This window comes from Microtus oregoni, unplaced genomic scaffold, assembly GCF_018167655.1.
Source record: "Microtus oregoni isolate MIOR12 unplaced genomic scaffold, Mior012 000017F_ref0000208, whole genome shotgun sequence".
Lineage (NCBI taxonomy): Eukaryota > Metazoa > Chordata > Mammalia > Rodentia > Cricetidae > Microtus > Microtus oregoni.
Genome location: NW_024543076.1, coordinates 23547728 through 23566125, shown reverse-complemented (window position 1 = coordinate 23566125; position 18398 = coordinate 23547728). Strand labels below are relative to the sequence as shown.

Genomic DNA, 18398 nt, shown 5'->3' with positions numbered 1-18398 from the left:
GAGAATTTGACGTTAGACATGAAGGTAGAATTTGGAGATTGTCCAGTTGGTTTTTGGTCTTGATTTGGTTCAGTATTTATTCACTATGCTTCCTTCCCTACATTTTGATGTGGTAATTTATATCCTGTGCCATTATATGTTGGAAGTATTTCATCTGATTTTTCATCTTTCTTTTTTTTTTTTAACGTATGTGTTTTATTAAGATATACGCTGAGTATATTGCCCAGGGATGGTGGAGAATACCTGTAAGACTAGCTACGGACAGAAGACTCATTGTAAGTCTGAGAAAAGCTTATCTATACACACGTTCTAGGCTAGCCTTGTCTACATAGAGAAACACTGCCCTCACTAAAAAAAAAAAAAAACTCAAAACCAAAACCTTAAAAACAAAACTAAAGAAAGAATCAAAAAATAGAACAGAAACTTTGTATTTTTTCTAGGCAGTTTAATTATGACAAGGTTTAGGAAATGAAATATTCTCAGTAAAATGATGTTTTTCTCTAATTTATTCTTTTTTTCATAATAACTTTAAGACTCAGGCATGTTTGCAATGATTTGAGGAAATGCTTGCGAGGCGGGTGGTCTAATGTGCTCCCGCTCTGCTTATGTCATTTAGGTTTTCTCTTTGCTGATGTTGGAACTACCAGTTAGTAACAAAACTCTATGAAAACTTACTAACATTTCATTCATTAGAAAAGCTACACCTAATTCATCAGCAACTTCAAAGCATGTCATCCTCTATTTCACTTCATGCTTTCTGGCTCCACCATTTACTACCCTAAGATAAGCCAAGCATTGACTTCTTTTTTTTTTTTTAAATAGTATATGTTTATTGTAGCGATTCAATACATAAATATTTTTTCATTTAATTTCAAACTTTTTTTTATTGTGAAAAGAAGAAAAAAAACATAAACAAAAAACAAGTTTCCACCTCCTCCCAGCCTCCCATTTCCCTTCCCCTCCTCCCATCCTTCTCCCCCTCCTCCCACCCTTCTCCCCCTCCTCCCACCCTTCTCCCCCTCCCCCCACTCCTCTCCCCCTCCCTCTCCAGTCCACAGAGCAGTCCGGGTTCCCTACCCTGTGTTAAGTCCTAGGTCCTCCCCCCTCCGTCCATATCTAGGAAGGTGAACATCCAAACTGGCTAGGCTCCCACAAAGCCAGCACATTAAGTAGGATCAAAACCCCCTGCCATTGTCCTTGGTGTCTCATCAGCCCTCATTGTTCGCCATGTTCAGAGAGTCCGGTTTTATCCCATGCTTCATCTTAATTTTGCAGGGGATTACAGCTACAAGATTGCCACAAGACTCAGAAGAGACTTGGGACTTTGAAACAAGTTTGAGACTGTTATACCCTTGGGAACTTTTAAACTAGACTAAATACATTTTGCATTATGATATTGTTACAAACTTATGGGAGCCACGGTGTGGAATGTAGTAGTTTGAATGTAATTAGCTCTGATAATGTCATAGGGAGTGCCTCTATTATGAAGTGTGGCTTTGTTGGAGGAAGTGTTTCATTGTCTGGGCAGGTTTTGAGGTTTCCTATGCCCAAGATACTGCCCAGTATCTCAGTCAACTTCCTGTTATCTACAAGATGTAATACTCACAGCTCTAGTATCATATTTGCCTACACATCGCCATGCTCCCCACCATGTTGATAGTAGACTGATCCTCTGAAACTGTAAGAGAGCCTCCTCAATTACATATTTTACTTTCTAAAAGTTTTTCATGGCCATGGTGTCTCTTCACAGCTTAAAAAAAAAACATAAAAACACAAAGGGGAAAATAATGTAATCATATTATAATCCCCAAAATAAAAGAACTAAAAAAACACATTATACAAACTGGTATTATAATTTCAACATATCAGTAAAGGTTTTGATAATGCCTATCTAAAATCCAATTTTAATTTCATATATGTGCTTGTATATAAAGATATTTTAGATCACATCAAGTTATACAAGAAGCAATTTAATTTTTTTTAAGTTGAGAAATTCCTATAAAGTTTATAACATGTCACTTCACACCAAATAGTAGTTTTAAAATTCTTGTCCACACTAAGTTCATTTTCCAAATTAATTTCTACATAGAGTTCCATGTCTTGTGAAACATACTTTTTCTTTCTTTTCCAGCTTTTTTTTGGTTGTCATGTGTGTATTTATGTGTGAGTATGATGTAAGTATGTTTTCTGTATGCGTGATGGTGCATGAGCCTGTGTGGGTACATGCATGCATGCCAATCTCTCTGTTTGTGGAGATCACAGAAGGGCATCAAGATCCTCTTCTATCACTTTCCACTTACTCCTTTGAGACAGGGTCTCTCACTGACGGTAACACTAAACTGACAGTCAGTGACCACAGTGCTCTCCTCTGTCTCTGCCTCACCCAATGCTGGGGTTACGAGCACTCCCCAAACCTGTTACCTTATTATATGCCTGTTGGGTTCTCCATGCTTAAATCACAAACATTCCTTTTACTACAAAAACTATTCATTATTTATATTCTACCTATGTATATGTGTGTGGACCTACATTAAAGTACATCAGAAGCTTGCTGCTGTGCACAGAGGTAGGAAGAGGCATCAGATCCCCTGGAATCAGAGTTGCAGATGGTTATGAACCACTAGTTATGAGTTCTGAGAGACCTTCTACAAAAGCAGTAAGTATCTCTTCAGCCTGGAAATGCAGAATATTAACTCACCTGTTTACAATGCATCGAGCCTCGGGTTTTTGTTTGTTTCGTTTTGTTTTACAGAAAAAGTCACAAATGGAATTCTGGAGCTCTGTCTCTGGGTCCTCTTCTTTTCTCCTCTCAGGAGCTGAGGACCCTTGATGGGACTCTAAGATTAAGTGAAAGTAGAGTGGACAGAGAAGAAATGGACCAAGAAAAAAAGCACCCAAGAGAGCTGCTCACTCTGAAGCAAAGCAGAGCTACATTTTAATCAGTCCTTGAGTCATGGAATATCTTGAGAACTATGCCTGGGAGTTGGGGGTGTGCCGCCTTCTACATAAATTCACCAACACCCAGCATTTAAATTCACAAACTCTCAGTGGAAACTGGGGAGGAGATGGACAACGTTACAAGCTGACTTGTTCCATAGCTACATAGTGGATAAATCTCACGTCCTTTGATGAGAATATCAACACCCAACATTCATCTAAAATGTGCACTGAACAACAACTCTAGGAGTTCACTGTACAGTTTCCCAGATGCTCCACCCCTAGCTGAAAACTTACAGTAACAAAGTAACTGACTTATATGCATAAATAAAGCATAAAATAGATTTGATTTCACATTTGAATGCAAATAGTTATTCAAATTTACTGTATCAATGAGTAAACATCAAGTGTTTGATTTACAAATAGGAGGAGCACTTGTAGGTCTATGCATGCTTATTTCATGCTGTCACCAATACCAACTGTTTCTCTTTTCCAGGACAAGCAGATCCATTCTATTTTACTTTTTAGATAACCCTAGAAATAGTTTCCCAAATCTTCCAGAAGCTACAGAACACATCTTGCTCAGAAGGAAGTATTCATAGAATTTCATCATTCCTGTCATTTTGTGGAAAAGCATAATTACAAAGCAGTCACCACAATGGATTTACAAGGAGAGAAAAATCAATGGAGTTAGAGAGTGGTGCATTTATCAACTCCCGAGCCCCAGGTAGCAATTTTAAATAATTAGATGGGAGGTAGACAATTAATAGGTGATCACTTACACACTGAATTAATGTCAGACTCTTTTTCTATGATGGCACCTTTTATGCACCTGTGTAATCTGTGACACTCACCATAAGGTATTGGTTTCTGATGCCACTTGTTCTCAAAATTGTCTTTACTAGAAATTTCTCAGCCATATGGGGAGAAAACGATGGATTATAAAACATTGCTCCAGAAAGCCCTTGAGAGTTTCCATTAGAATGCCATGTTAGTGTGTGTGTGTGTGTGTGTGTGTGTGTGTGTGTGTGTGTGTGTGATAACTTTGGGGAGACACAGCCAGACTGCTACCATGGGAGCCATAGAGTTCATGCCATGAATATCAGTGGACAAGTGGACATATCAAGTCACAGCTAGCAGCTGCTGGACAATAACCTAGTGTACCTAATATCAGAATGGGCACTTGTGTGTCTTCTTCATTCTTAGCAGGAAAACACTATTCAGAGATCAGCAGGGCAGGCAGAGCTAATTTAGCTTCTGATGTGCCTAACTACCCATCTATCCACACAGTCCTCTAGCATAGAAAGGAATCACTGCTTACTAGCTATCAAGCCTTGGGAGCAGCTAGGAAAACTTGGAAACCATCATAGTAGAGTGAAAAGGGGCCTTAGTTTCTTAGTAAGCTCTCTGCTCTTATTATTCTTCATTCTTCCTGCTTCTAAAGAAAGGACTTAAGTATATTATTTACAGTCTCAACAGAGTCAGTTGTGGTGACAGTGAGGTGCTCACTTTCACCTCAAAGCAAGTGCAAACCAGACAAAAGGTCTTTTGTGTATAGATCATGAGTTTAAAACCTTGCAGTCAAGTATAAGTTCAGGGACCCAGATGTCCAACCAAGGTTAGTAGGAAAAGCATGCCAATTCTTTAATAGTCAATCTACTTGGGATCTGTGTCTCAAAATTGTCGTGGGGCACTGTGCCTACCCCAAATTGCAGTTTTGTTCCTATGGCCTTTGACCCTTGTGTTGCCACGGTAAATCACTTAGCCTAAGAATGTGCTTCTGACCAATGAGAGCTATTCTTGTAGCTTCTTTTTTTGCTCCAAGCTTCCAGGGGAAGAGAGATTTTGGAAAGACTAGAATAGAAGAAGAAGAAGCTAGGAGAAAACACACACCAAACGAATGGATAAAATGAAGAGTAAGGTTATTCAAAAAGAATTTGATAAAGATTTCAAAATAATGAAAAAAACAAAACAAACTAAAGTTAGAAATAAATTCAACATAGCAAATAAAAAGCACAGTAGAAAAATCTCACTAACACAATTGATCACATAGGAGATAGATTATCACTATGGAAAACAGTGCAGAAGAATTGGAATATTTAATCTAATAAAAAAGATAACTGTAAAAAAAGTTGAAGAACTAAAGACAACAGATATATGCCCTTGGTTCTGGAAAAACTGGCTTATCAAATGGGTTGAGTCAGAACTCACAGCATGGGACAGTGGTTCCAGGAGAGAAGAAAACAGAGATGAAAAGAGGTGAGGGGAATGTTTTCTTGAGCGTTCTGACACATTTGCTTGAAATTTTAATAATTCATTATTAACCAATGTTTGAATTCCTTCATTTCCCTTCTCAACTACATGTGTTTCCAAACTACTTTTCTGATGAAGTTTGAACATATATATTTCAAAATACTTCACTGTAAGAACTAGAAAGTCACCACTCCTTTTTAAGAACTCCCTGCTAATTGCTACATAGGATGCTGACAAATTTGGGATCTAATATTTGTTGCTTAAAATGCTATATAATTGACTCATCTTTTGTCTGTAATTTGTTACTATTCAATCATCATATCTAGGATACTCTTGTAAAATATCGCCACTAACCACACTGGAGTTTATATATGAATACATAACGGAATCCAACCCCAAACATCATTTTTCCCAATTACTTGAGAGGCACAGAAATCAGGAAATCTAAATACCAGGGACTTCTACAAATGTTCAATGGCTGTATTCCTTGGGGATGCAGATGAGGCATATTAAATTTGTCCTACTTCACTGCACTCTTTTCATTCATATTTAGTTCATCCAGACAACCTATTTCTAATGTCAATCTGTTTCTATTATGATATGCCTGCTCCTAACAGTGATATCACATTCAGATCTGGGCTCTGCTTGTTTAACTTGCAGCACAGTGCTATATATTGCCTGCCCATCACAAAGGCAGCTTCTGTTGAGCAGGTTGAAGAGTTTGGCTCTCATCAGTTGACCATCCCTCAGGGTAATTCTTAGGCCTATAGAAAAGAAGTGTCTCATTGGTTTCTCTCTTTTTTTTTTTCATCTCAGAGAAAGCATCTGATCACTCTAAATCTATATTTAGATCACCTCTTAATTGAAAATTATTCTGAAGTCCAAAGAATGAAGTTTTATTTACATAAGCCAGTCTTCTGAAGGCACTTGAAACTTTTTATCAGTAAAATAACAACTAATTTATATTGTGTAGTCAAATTTTTATGTGACAATCAAAAACTAAAGATGCAAAGTTTATACATCTGAAATATATTTAAATGTAAGAATCTCTTTAATCTTGGTACAACCTTCCATATGTGAAAATGACCTAAATGTACTGTGACTAAATTATCTGAAATAAAATTTATCCTAATTTTTTTCAAATGCCAAGATAGTTCATCTTCATTATAGAAAGATACACTAAGAAAATCAGTATTCTATACTTTTGGTAGTTATAAGAGAAAAAGGGAGCTACTCAATCATGATATTTCTTATACTGAAGTCCCCAAAACTCTGCCTTCTAACAAAATTACCACTAGTAGTGAAGGAGTTAAAAATAGTGTGTTAAGACACTCCTGGTCCAGCCAAACAAACACATGAATAATAGATGACCAAGGATCTTCCGTATGATGTAGGGACTGTGAAATGTTATAAAACATTCAGTCTCCTACTTGTGAAATGACTCAACAAGGCTTACATGTGAGGGATCCCTGAGGACAGCTCCATCTGCTTGCTTCCAACCACAGCTCTCTGTGAGATGAAAAGGCTGTTAGAGGATCTTGGCAGGCCCTTAATGGTTGCAAGCCTTCGTCTAATGCTGCTTTCTAAGAGGCCCCGCATTTAAGCCATCAATTCAATGATGTGGTTATAACATTCCGATTTTTAGCATGTGAGTACTCCAAGGCCAAGTAAGAGTTTCTTGTCAGATAGCAAGAAGGATTAGTGACTGCAACTCTACAGAAGAGAAGACACTTGTGAGTACAGATCCCAGTGGGATTAACAGGTTATATCGGGCAGCAAGAAAGCTTGTCAGAAGTGGTTCATCTGCTAGAGAAAATGGAGCATGCAAAAAGCACAGATAGCTTGTGTATCAATCTTTTGTTTCAAATGCAACAGGGTACCTCCTGAGGGACCCTAAAAATAGATATCACTAATGAGAAAAGCTACTTTCTACTGAAATTGCAAACAAAACAAAAGCTGTTTCCAAGAGTCCAACATATCTAGTTGGGACTCAAGTCATCTACATCACACTTTAAAAGTCACATTTCCTGTGATGAAATGGCTTGCTAAAATAATTACACTTTGTAACATCTTTGGCATTAGCCCATTTATTTTAAAACAGCCATAACATTCCACGGAGTTCTTTTACCACATTTTCTACATATTATGATATAACTGAAAGCATTATATGCCTTCATGCATTCAAGATGTACAAATAAGAAAAATATATCACTTCAATACACTCCTTAATTTTTCACATTTCTGCTTTTTCATCTATAAATGATAATATGATAATACCTGCCTCCTGAAGACATTTTAAAGAATGAAGCAAACAAATTCTTGATGTAAGTGGATTGGGTCCATGTTGTATCAATGACTTCTTTTTAAAATATCAGATATTAAATATTATATACTAAATACCTTTTAGTGTATGCTTACTACTTCTTGGGATCTCCTTTAAAGTTAAATGTTTACTACTATTTAATGTGGAGACAATGGAAAATAGAAGTTCTTTCCAGGCTGAAGAGCCAGATGTGGGTATAAAAAAACATTTGAATCCTTTTGATGTTGATTCTTTGACATCCTCATGGGAAGAACTAATTAGGACCAATAATACAGACAGCTCACTGCGTATTGGAGTTAGCCCTTGCTCGTGGGACCCAGTCAATACAAAATAAGTAGAAATGAGTCTCTCATGGGGAAGGATTCTTGTTTTAGCCATTTGCCGAGGAATATGTCATTTTTTAATTCCTGACTTACTTATACATCAGCAAAATATATGAACATTTTAGAGAAAGATGAACATGATTATTCAAAAGTCAATACCATGATTTTTTAAATATATGCAGGAGTTAGTACAGCAACTTTTAAAATAAAATCTTGTCCATTATGTCTCAATAATTTTACAGATGCACTCAAAGAAATAATCAAAATATCTAAATTATACATTATGCTTTCATCGCATGAATTAGTTAATGCATAAATTAATTGTATAAAGAATTAATCAAAGGCTTTTTAATAAGTTACCATTGATAGACAGAAAACTAGCCCTCTGATGAAAGACTTCGCCTGTTGGTGAGTTAGTAAATGTTTAATGATGGGCTCTATGAGACAGCAGAGTGGCCTGACATTTGTATACTTGCATATGGAAATACATCTTCCATAATAGAATTTTTGCTACCAATTTGATGGCACTAGTTGCAAAACTTGGATGAAATGTTCAGTAAACTGCACACTTTCGTATGAAAGTTATACCCAACAGTATTGTAAATGTAAACCATGCCCAGATGGTAAATATGTTGACTTCTGAATATGCATTACTTTTGTTTCTAAATAATTTAATTATAGCTTATATAGTTAATCTTTAATAAAACTTTGTTTAACAATTGGCTCACAAAATTTCTGAAAACCTTATAGTAAACTCTTCCCAGCTGGGACAAGCTGGCTCTAGTGCCCAAGTGCCTTAGCTCACTGTTGGCCAGCTAGAAATAAAGCTAAGGTGGAGCAGAAAGTAAAAACTGAGGCAAAACTTCCATTCTAAAGGATGTTTAGGACAGAGATTTCAATGCTGAAAGGGCATATGCATTTCTGTCTTGTAACTAAATACAAATCTAAAGTATGATCTTCTTATAAAACACAGTTTGAAAGATTTCCTTCATTAGAAATTTAGGCTTTAGGAACTCAGTGCATACTTACAATTCCAATACTCATGAGGCAGAAGGATCATCACAAATTTGAAGCCAGCCTGGACTACATAAGGCTCTATCTGAAAGTGTGTGTGTGTGTGTGTGTGTGTGTGTGCTGTGTATTGTAGTTATGTTAATGTCTATAACTAGGCAAGCATTTCGATGACAGGACATTCAAAGCCCAGCTCCCGTTTTATTTGAGAATCTTTGCAAAATATGCCAAAATTAGAACATATATTAGATTGTTTTATGAGGCATATTTGTGTTACCTTAGCATTCACTTCAATCATTGATAAAAAATGATCCTTGAGCCGAGCAATGGTGACAAGCCTTTAATCCCAAGCACTCAGGAGGCAGAGGCAGGTGGGTTGCAGTGAGTATGAGGCCAGACATATCAACAGAATGAGTTCCAGGAAAGTCAGGGATACATGGTGAAATCATATCTTGAAAAACGAAAACAAAACAAAAAAAAATAAAAGAATCATCCTTAAGGGGAAAGATGATAGTCTATTGTGGATGCATGTGTTTTTTAACAGTTTAATCTAAGATTACAACATTTACTTTTACAAGGAAAGCTCCCTAAACAGGAAGGTAAAAAACTCAAAACAGTTTCAGAAGTCCCTGAAACTGATCTGATTCAATCGGCCTTTCCCTGCCAGAGTAAACAATAAAAGCTGAATGTCCCTCTCCCAGGAAGTGAAGCTAAACTTTAAGGAGGATTCTCAGAAGAGCAGTGTTGAAAAGCCAGAGGAGAAAAACTTCAATGACTCTGAGCCCAAAACAACTGGAAGAAAGAGGTTAGACCAACCGAGGCACCTGGAAAGGACCATCTCCAACCTGATCAGCTGCCTGAAGGCTGTGCTGTATGCTACAGGCTCCCAGTGTTATCTGCTGTCACCCATGCTGTGATGGGTTTTGGTGATACTGCTGTCTCTGAACCATTTCTGTACCTATAAGTAAACTCTCACCAGTATTTATGTAAGTAACCTCAACAAAATATGTTGGTTCACCAAACTGGACTTTGGTAGTGTCCATAATTTGGTCTACTTGGGTTCCTTATCTAGGTTGATTAGCTGTATGTGTTGTATCTCCCCAGAAAAAGCATAGAGATTTGTAGGCATTAACACAAATTCATGTTAAGAGGATTAAAAGCAGGAATCTTTGTTGCACCTAAAAAAAAAAATGTTTTTTAACCTGTAAGTTTATAAAATATTCATCAACGAGTATCCCTAAAATTGAAATTCAAAACATGGTTTGAAGGGACACTAGCCCACTCGAACATATGGCCCTTTTCCCTCTCTCTACTATTCCCTCTGCCTTGCTGAAAATCATTAGATTACTTTCCTAACACTTGCCACCACCATCCTTATTTGGCCATTTCCTTCTCCTGAGGCTGACTACCAAGGTCAAGCTATAAAAGTATTAAAGTCCAGCAATCAGTCTCCCTTTGGCTACCCTAATTAACACACCCAATTATAATTAAACGCCTTGTCCTGACACATGGCTTTCTCCTTTACCTTTATAAACTGTCATTTGCCTATGTGCCAAGTCTGTCTCTTCACTATCCAGAAGCAATCCTTTGTCCCTCTTAGACAAATACCCCTTCCTACATTTTCTTTGCCCCCTTTATCTTCTCCTTTGCCTCCTATCCCCTTTACCACTGCATCCTAGCCCATTCTAACACAGACCCTACCTCCCCTTCTCCTCTTAAAAATTACACCTGCAAGGTCATTTGCTGTCCAAGCTCCCACATTTTTCACTCACAGCTATCTTTAGGGAACATTCTAAAATTCTCCTCTGAAACCTTTAGACCCAGGTCCCACAGTTCAGGCCAACTCAGTACCACTGTCTTCCATGTTCCTACTAGTATAGTCAATTAATCAAGGCTCAAAGTATGCCACTGCTTTCCTAACCCAAACTCCCAAAAGTCCAAATTACTCCAAACAAAAGCATGGTCTGACCTATCGCAGCAATACCTCATCCCTTGCCCCAACTTTTGCTATAGTTAGGGTTGTTTCTATTGCTGTGAAGAGACACCATGACCACAGCAACTCTTTTAAAGTAAAAGCATCTAATTGGGGTGGCTTCTATTTTCAGAGGTTTAGTCCACTATCATCATGGCATGACATGGGGCATATAGGCAGACATGGTGCCTAAGAAGCAGCTGTGAGCCCTACATCTTGACTCACAAGCAACAGGAAGTAATCTGAGTGTAACACTGAGTGAAACTTGAGCAAAAAAGACCTCGGAGTCCACCCCCACAGTGACACAGTTCCTCCAAAGAGGCCACAACTATTCCAACAAAATCACACTTCCTAATAGTGCTACTCCCTATGAGCTTATGGGGGCAAATTACATTCAAACTACTACACCAACCATTCCAAAATACTCTTTAGGAATCCATCAAATTGACTCTATGGCTTGATAGCCAGTAAGCCTCAAAAAAAAAAAAAAAAGCAACGCATATGCAAAGCTTATAGAGACAACACATTCAGTGACCCTGTCAGCCTAGGAGACCCAGCTCCTTTCCCTTTCCCTTTCCATTCAGAAATAAAGCATCTATCTCCTTGGTAGTTTTAAGGAAAGTCCAGAGTCTTTCTAAGTTTTCCCAACCCAAATAACTTTTCTCACTTGAGTGCTAGTCCATCCAAACCTTGTGCTATTCAGAATATGCTATCATATTGTCTCTCATACATCCCATGTGTCATTCTGATATCCAGGTCCAACACCCCCATGAAGGAGCCACCTGATACAGCACCTCAAGCCCAATCTGCCATAAGAAAGCTTAAAAAAAAATAAACTTACAGTCTTACAGTTCAGACAGACCAAAGTACATGACTAAGTGTTCAGCAGAGTCAAGGTCCAGTAGGGAGCATTATGCCTCTTTCTAGCTCCTGGTGGTTTGCCTGCAGTTTCTGAATTTTCTGGCCTGGGGCGGCTCACTGTCATCCTATTCTTCATTAGCATTCTCTGGGAAACATCCCTTCACCTTCCTCTGTGCTTGCACATGTTTTTGTACAAATTTCCCTTTTACAGAGACATTAGCCATACTGGCCTACGATCTATATTAATTGTTTTATTTAATTACCTTAATAAAGACAACATCTTCCGATTAGATCCTAACATCAGGTACATCAACCTGTCATTTGTAGAAGGCATAACTCATCTCAGAGAATTCCCATCTGTTTTCTACTAGTAGGATTGTCTCTTTACTAGCCTGCATAAAAACAAGCTGCCATGTAACTTTATTGGTGATTAAGCAAAGACACAAAGCTCAGCTTAGTGCTATGCTAAATCAATAAAATTATTAATAATTCCCATGAGATAAAGTATCTCTATTGCTAAATCATGAAATATGACCCAGAAGCCTTTTCATAAAGACTATGATATGAAGTGACTTGGTCTCCAGGAAAAGAACCCAAAGTATCAGTATTCATATGTGCGTGTGTGTTTGTGTGTGTGCATGTATGTATATCACATATAATAGTAATATGTTCTGTGATGGCTAATCTTGGTTATTAAGTCTACTGCTGCCTGAACTTGAACCAAAAGTGAGGTCATTTATATGGGAAGATTTCTGAGTGCTTGTGGGAAAATTCCAAGAAACAGTCAAGAGTCTTGTCACCTCAGTTTCTTCAAAAACATGAAACTCTTCTTGGATTATGTTTTTGACCTTCTCCACCTCATCCTGTAGCTCTATATTTTGTAACAGCACAGCTCATTCTTCTGTATATGATGTATAGGTCAACCCTCAGCCTTGGCTAATACAAGGTGATTTTCAGAGCAGACAAAATCTCACCATCAGCCAAAAATTAATTTTCTTAACCTTTTTTAAGTTTCATAGGATGGAACAGAATATTGAAATAAAGGCAAAGAAGTAAGAATTACATTGCAAGACTGAAGAGATGGCTCAGCAGTTAAGAGCACAGAATATTCTTCCAGTGGACAAGGGTTTAATTCTCAACACCCTTGGGGCAACTCAAAACCTTCTTTAACTCCAGTTTTAGGAAGTTGGATGCCCTCTTCCAGTCTCAGCAGGCATTGTACAAATGAGGTGCACAGATAGTCATACAGACAGAACACCAATATGCCTAAAATAACATAATCCTTAAAGGGGAATTATAATGCACAGAATAAAGAGAGCTATTTAAATTAAACTATGTAAATAAATAACATCTATGTTACAAATTAAAAATGTTTCCATACTGTCCAGTATTTCTGGGAGGAGAGCAGTATATTTCACAGGATTTAATTCAGAACTCAGCACAGATAAGCACCATCATTAATGCACCAACACACTTATGTGAGCCTTCGAATATCGCAGGTGCTCTGCTCACAATATGGCTGGAAGTTAGAATAGAAAGTCTTGAAACTTTGCTTTCACTGACAGCAAGTAAATGCTAATTTTCCTTAACTGGGGAGATTGCTCTCTAAAACAAAACATACAGCCCATCTATATGTTAATAGCTGCTTGTTTAGGCAAATCGCTTAGGGGTTTCGTGACTATAAACATGTCATCTTACTTTTGACTTTTAATGGGCTGATTACTAGCTCTGACAAGAAATACGACTCTCGTGGCAAAAGAATACAAAATTTAATAAGTTCTCCAAGTAATGGCATGCCTAGTGTTACTGAGGCTGATGTTGTGATGCTGAAGATGACTAATACTTTGTCGGAACCATGCCTGCAGTGGTGTGTTCAACACTTTCCTGAGGCAGCTCAGAGAAAATGTTTCTGAAATGCCATGTGGCAGGGATGGAAGAATTTAAAACACACAATTAAGATTCATTTAAATACGGTGAGTAAAGCTGATTTAGCATACGTATGACTGGGTGTTCATTTTTGCTCTAGACCCTACACACCTGATAGTAGACTACTTGCTATTAGACAAACAAGCAGCACCAAGAGCGTCCTTGCATAAGATGTATTTAAAAGTTCTTTATTTTTTGGCTTCTTTTTTATTGATTTTCATTGAGCTCTATATTTTTCTCTGCTCCCCTCCCTGCCTCTCCTCTCACCTTCAACCCTCTCCCAAGGTCCCCATGCTCCCAATTTATTACTCAGGAGATCTTGTAATTTTCTACTTCCCATGTAGATTAGATCTACATATGCCTCTCTTAGAGTCCTCATTGTTGAGGACCCTAAAAGTTCTTTGGTGACTTGAGAGATGAGTGAACTGGAAACAAATCACTTTTCCTAGGGAGAATCACTTTACAAAGTTTCCTATGCCCCTGTCTTTATTCTTTCCATCTTCTCTTGAATCTGGTCTCGCAAAGTCAGAACATAAATGTGAATTGCGGGGCAAGCACGTAGCGCATACATTTGCATGGATGAAAGGCAATAAATGAATACTAGGGCAGAAGTAGCGAGGTAGAAAGCAGAGTTCACAAATTGAAGTTCATCAACATTAGCCATGTAAAAATGGTAAGTTCTGGCTAGTTAGATTTCCCATGCTGGTGCTTTTCACGCAAAAGGAAAACCCAATGGAGTTCGAATGAGACGGATTGAGGTCACAGAAAAGCCCCCATTTCTTTGTCTTTCAGGAGGAGCTCTTGGGCTATCCAGGTATGATGTGTAGCTGACTCTTACTGTTACTATATGAAGTCACTGCATCATGTCTGAGCAATAAAGGGCATTCTCTCTTCATCCCAGTGCTTGTTAAGGTTTCATAACCCCCATCTTCCAAGAGTTGGAGGGTGTAAGGGACAGGGGAGAACTGTATTCAGTGGGAAATGTGCCAGGCCTGGGAAGCTAGGGTCCTTTCACAAGGCATTCTGGAACAGACCAACATGGGCTCAGAGAGTTTATTTCTTAAATTCTCAAGATTTCTGTGAGACAGTTATCAAATATAATTATTATTGTAAATTGAATTATACACATTCAAATAAATCATAATCAAAACAGAAGTGCTAAATATCTGAAGTGTTGGGAAGCTCCACCCAGCCCAGTTACTCTCTTTTCAGGCCTAGCCCTTGAGAAAGCTCATTCCAGAGGGCATTAAAAGGCCCCTCCCCATGGTTTCTCTTAGTGGTTTTCTCCTCTTCCCCTGGGACCATCCAAAAATGTTTTGCACAGATTCAACCTGAATTTATTAATTTGGTTCAACTGGCTTATTACATCAATAAAGGTGGATATCCAATAACCAAGGATTCAAAACTTATCATAAAGTTCATTCGTTTATAATTATTTTGACACATCCTTCTTTATCTGTGCTTTTAAAGATTTTTGTGTCTCTTACTTTATCTGGATAGTCAAAATATTATGCAAATGTTTGCTATAAGTAGCTGAAGTGGGAATACTAAAGCAAAGACATTGGAAACGTTACAAATTGGGGTGTGACTTATTGTACATTGAGCAATGGTCTTAACAAATTTGTGAGTAAACATATTTCAGTAATGCATGCTGAAACTACAATATGTACTGTCTGTAACCACTGTATTCTCAAACAAAATTCATAAATTATCTTTCAGTGCCTGAAAATTATTATACAGTTCAGAAAAATAAATCTGGTCATAATGGTGATGAAATTCCAATATTGTTTCAGTGTCTTTTTTCTCCTTAAAGCAAATACAAATATTAACCAATATTCATGTCAAAACTATTAATTCAACTATCCACTATAAACCCTTTATATAAATAATGTGAGCATGTGTGGTATAATAAAGCAATAGAAAAAAGTATGCTAGCTGACGTTTTGTTTTTCTTGTCAACTTAACACAAGCTGTCATCATTTCAGAAGAGGAAACCTCAGGTGAGAGAATAACCCTACCAGATTGGCCTGGACATTTTCTTAATTGATGATTGATGTGGGAGTCCCACTCACTCTCGCTGGTATCACTTCTGGCATGGTGGTACTGAGTGTGCATGAAAAAGCAGCTTGAGCAAACCTCGGGGAGAACCCCAAGAAGCTTCATTCCTCATGGCTTCTGCTTCGGTTTCTGCTCCTAGGTCCTGCCTGGAGTTCCCACCCTAATGCTGATCATGGACTGTGATATGGATTGGTAGATGTCTTATCATAGCAATAGAAACTCTCTCTGAGACAACACATTTGCTTTCTTTAGTGTGGGATCTAGTTCTCACATGCTTATAATCAGCCTTCTGCTTTTACCATAGAGCAACAACTTACTTTGGGGGTTGGAGTTTAATTTTATGAGTTCCCCTTAGGCAAATTAGTGAAATGGGTATCTCCCAGAGAGTAATTTCAGGAGTCAAAAGAGATGTTTGTGGAGAAACGCTATATAGACAGAATGTAGGCATTGTCATAAATTCAGCAACTATGTTCCCGCTTCTGGGTGCTAAACATTTGTAGTGTTTACAAAGAATGACTTTTGATCCTAACTTCATATTGCTTACAATGATTAGACAATCACAGATGTTTCTGTGCATATATAAAAATCAAGGGTTGACCGAATATACTCAGTTTTCTAATTTAAAAGTCAAGTTCATTTCTAAAAATCACTGGGTAAGTTATCCATTGATTTTTTCCCTAAGGTTGAAGAAAAAAAGCTCACGTGCAGTTTTATATATTTCAAGAAAACACAATAAATACGTTTGGTGCGTGTTTCTCATAGTGCAGCATAGGTTGTCCAACAGGCTTACGAATTTATCTCTTTTGCGTGGATTAAAGAACAATGAGCACGTACAAGATGAAGCTTTAGGGGAAAACTGGCAAAACTGGAAAAATAAAAACGTACAAAAGCCTTCAGGAACAAAGACTAACTCATTACGTCGCCGGATTAATGAGCCCTGCTAGAGTTACAGCCGGTAAAGTTCGCGCAAAGCTTCTCCGCTGGCTTGACTAAATACCCTAGTTACACCTCTGAGATTTGCGGCAAAGCAAACGCAATGCATTGCAGAGGGCAAATTAATCTCACTCACAAAAGTCTGGCTCCAGAGGTTACAGCCTTGACTTCTGGTGACCATGAGACAGACCAGTGTCAGCCCCGATAACAAAAGGATAGCGAGGATTTGCCTAGAGCCAGAAAGGTCTTTTTCTTTCCACCCTGGTTTCCAACTTCCAATTCCACCCATCCCATGGGCAAGGCGCCAAACCGAAGAGAAGCCCTGTCCACTCCCCCAAGATTGCTCTCGGTCGGTAGCAGCTCGAACATGCAACATTTCAAGATAATCAAAAGCAGAAACGAAATGGCAGAAGCTCAACTTGTGCTTCCCAAGCACATCCGAATCCAGTCCTGGACTCCTCAACTATCACCTTCCAACTGCTGGAAGAACCACCAGAAAACTGAGGCTCCTGCTGTCTCAGAAGCGCCAGCTTCTAATTAAACATTCTGTCTCCTGAAAACCGTCCAGATAAGATCGAGCCCTGAACCCCGCTATAACTTCAGCGGGTTTGCAGAGGGTGCACGCGCCAGGTGTCCGACAGGGGGGTGGGGAAATCACTCTCCCGGAGCGCCACCCCAGCTGCCCTAGGACCGCGTGGCGGCGACGCAGCGCACCGGACCAGAAGTAAGACCGCGCCCTCCTGCGGGCAAGAGCTAAGGGGCTGAAGGCACAGACGTCCTGGATGGGACAGCGAGGGTGGGAATCCCTCCAGTGCTTTCAGCGGGCTCACGGGTCCTTAGCCCTGAGCTGCGGATCCAAGGAGAGACCTCCACAAGCCGGTTCGGGAGGAAGGACTGCTCCCAGAACCCGGACTCAACGGGGCACTTACCAGCTGCAGCGCGCAGAGACAGATGAGCGAGCAGCGCCCGGTGCAGCAGCCCATGGTGTGGCCGGCGTCCCAGCAGCGCGGCTTGAGAGAGATCTGTGAGCTCAGACACCGGTGCCCGTGACTTCTGATCACCCCGCGCTGCGCGCTCGCCGCCTGAGCAGCCTCTGGGCCCCGTGGCCAGCTTTTGGCTCGCTGCAGTCGGGTCGGGCTGGGGCTCGCTGCCGCCTTTGTTAATCTGCACGCAGGGCAGGCGGAGGTCAGTGCGGAGCTCCCGAGCCGCTGCTTTGCCGGGGGTCCCTGCCTCCTAGCGCGCGGGTCTGCTTCTTGGGGAGGGTGAGCCGGACGGGAGGGCGGGGGACCAAAGAGGCTACAGCTGATGAGTGGGTGAATGCCTTTTAGGGGAGGGGAGTGTGCTGGAGGTGGGCGTCTGGAAAGTGTGGTGGGCTGTCTGAGTAGGCGTGTGAGCTTGTGTGCCTGCGACTGACTGAGTCTCTCTCTCTCTCTCTCTCTCTCTCTCTCTCTCTCTCTCTCTCTCTCTGTCTGCCTCGGGGTGTGTGTGTGTGTGTGTGTGTGTGTGTGTGTGTGTGTGTGTGTGTAAGAGAGAGGATCGCCTTGTCTTGTTAGGAGTCTGGGGAAAGAGAAAGAGATTGTGACTGAGAGAAAGCGAATGAATATGAATGAGTGACAATCTGGGAAGCCCCTGGGGATTTGCGTCTGTGGTGCTAGGAACAATCTCAGGGTCGCAGGCCTTGGGGTTTTCCCTTTGGGTGTGAAGAGTGGGTTGGAAGCCTCTGCTAAACAGGGAGCTAGGTTTAACCAAGAGGCCTCGAGGAGGTACAAGTTCAGTTTGGTGGTGTATGGAGAAGAATGGC

The 18398-nt window shown here is 39.7% G+C and overlaps 1 protein-coding gene across 1 annotated transcript in view; it reads right to left on the bottom strand.

Moving 5' to 3' along the window:
* Nkain3 (sodium/potassium transporting ATPase interacting 3) overlaps positions 1 to 17954 on the bottom strand; it is a 657293-nt gene extending 639339 nt beyond the window's left edge. The window contains exon 1 of the mRNA XM_041667306.1: positions 17527 to 17954. Coding sequence (XP_041523240.1) covers positions 17527 to 17580 — 54 coding nt within the window. The 5' untranslated portion in view covers positions 17581 to 17954. The remainder of the gene's footprint in view (positions 1 to 17526) is intronic.
* Between the last annotated feature and the right edge of the window lie 444 nt (positions 17955 to 18398).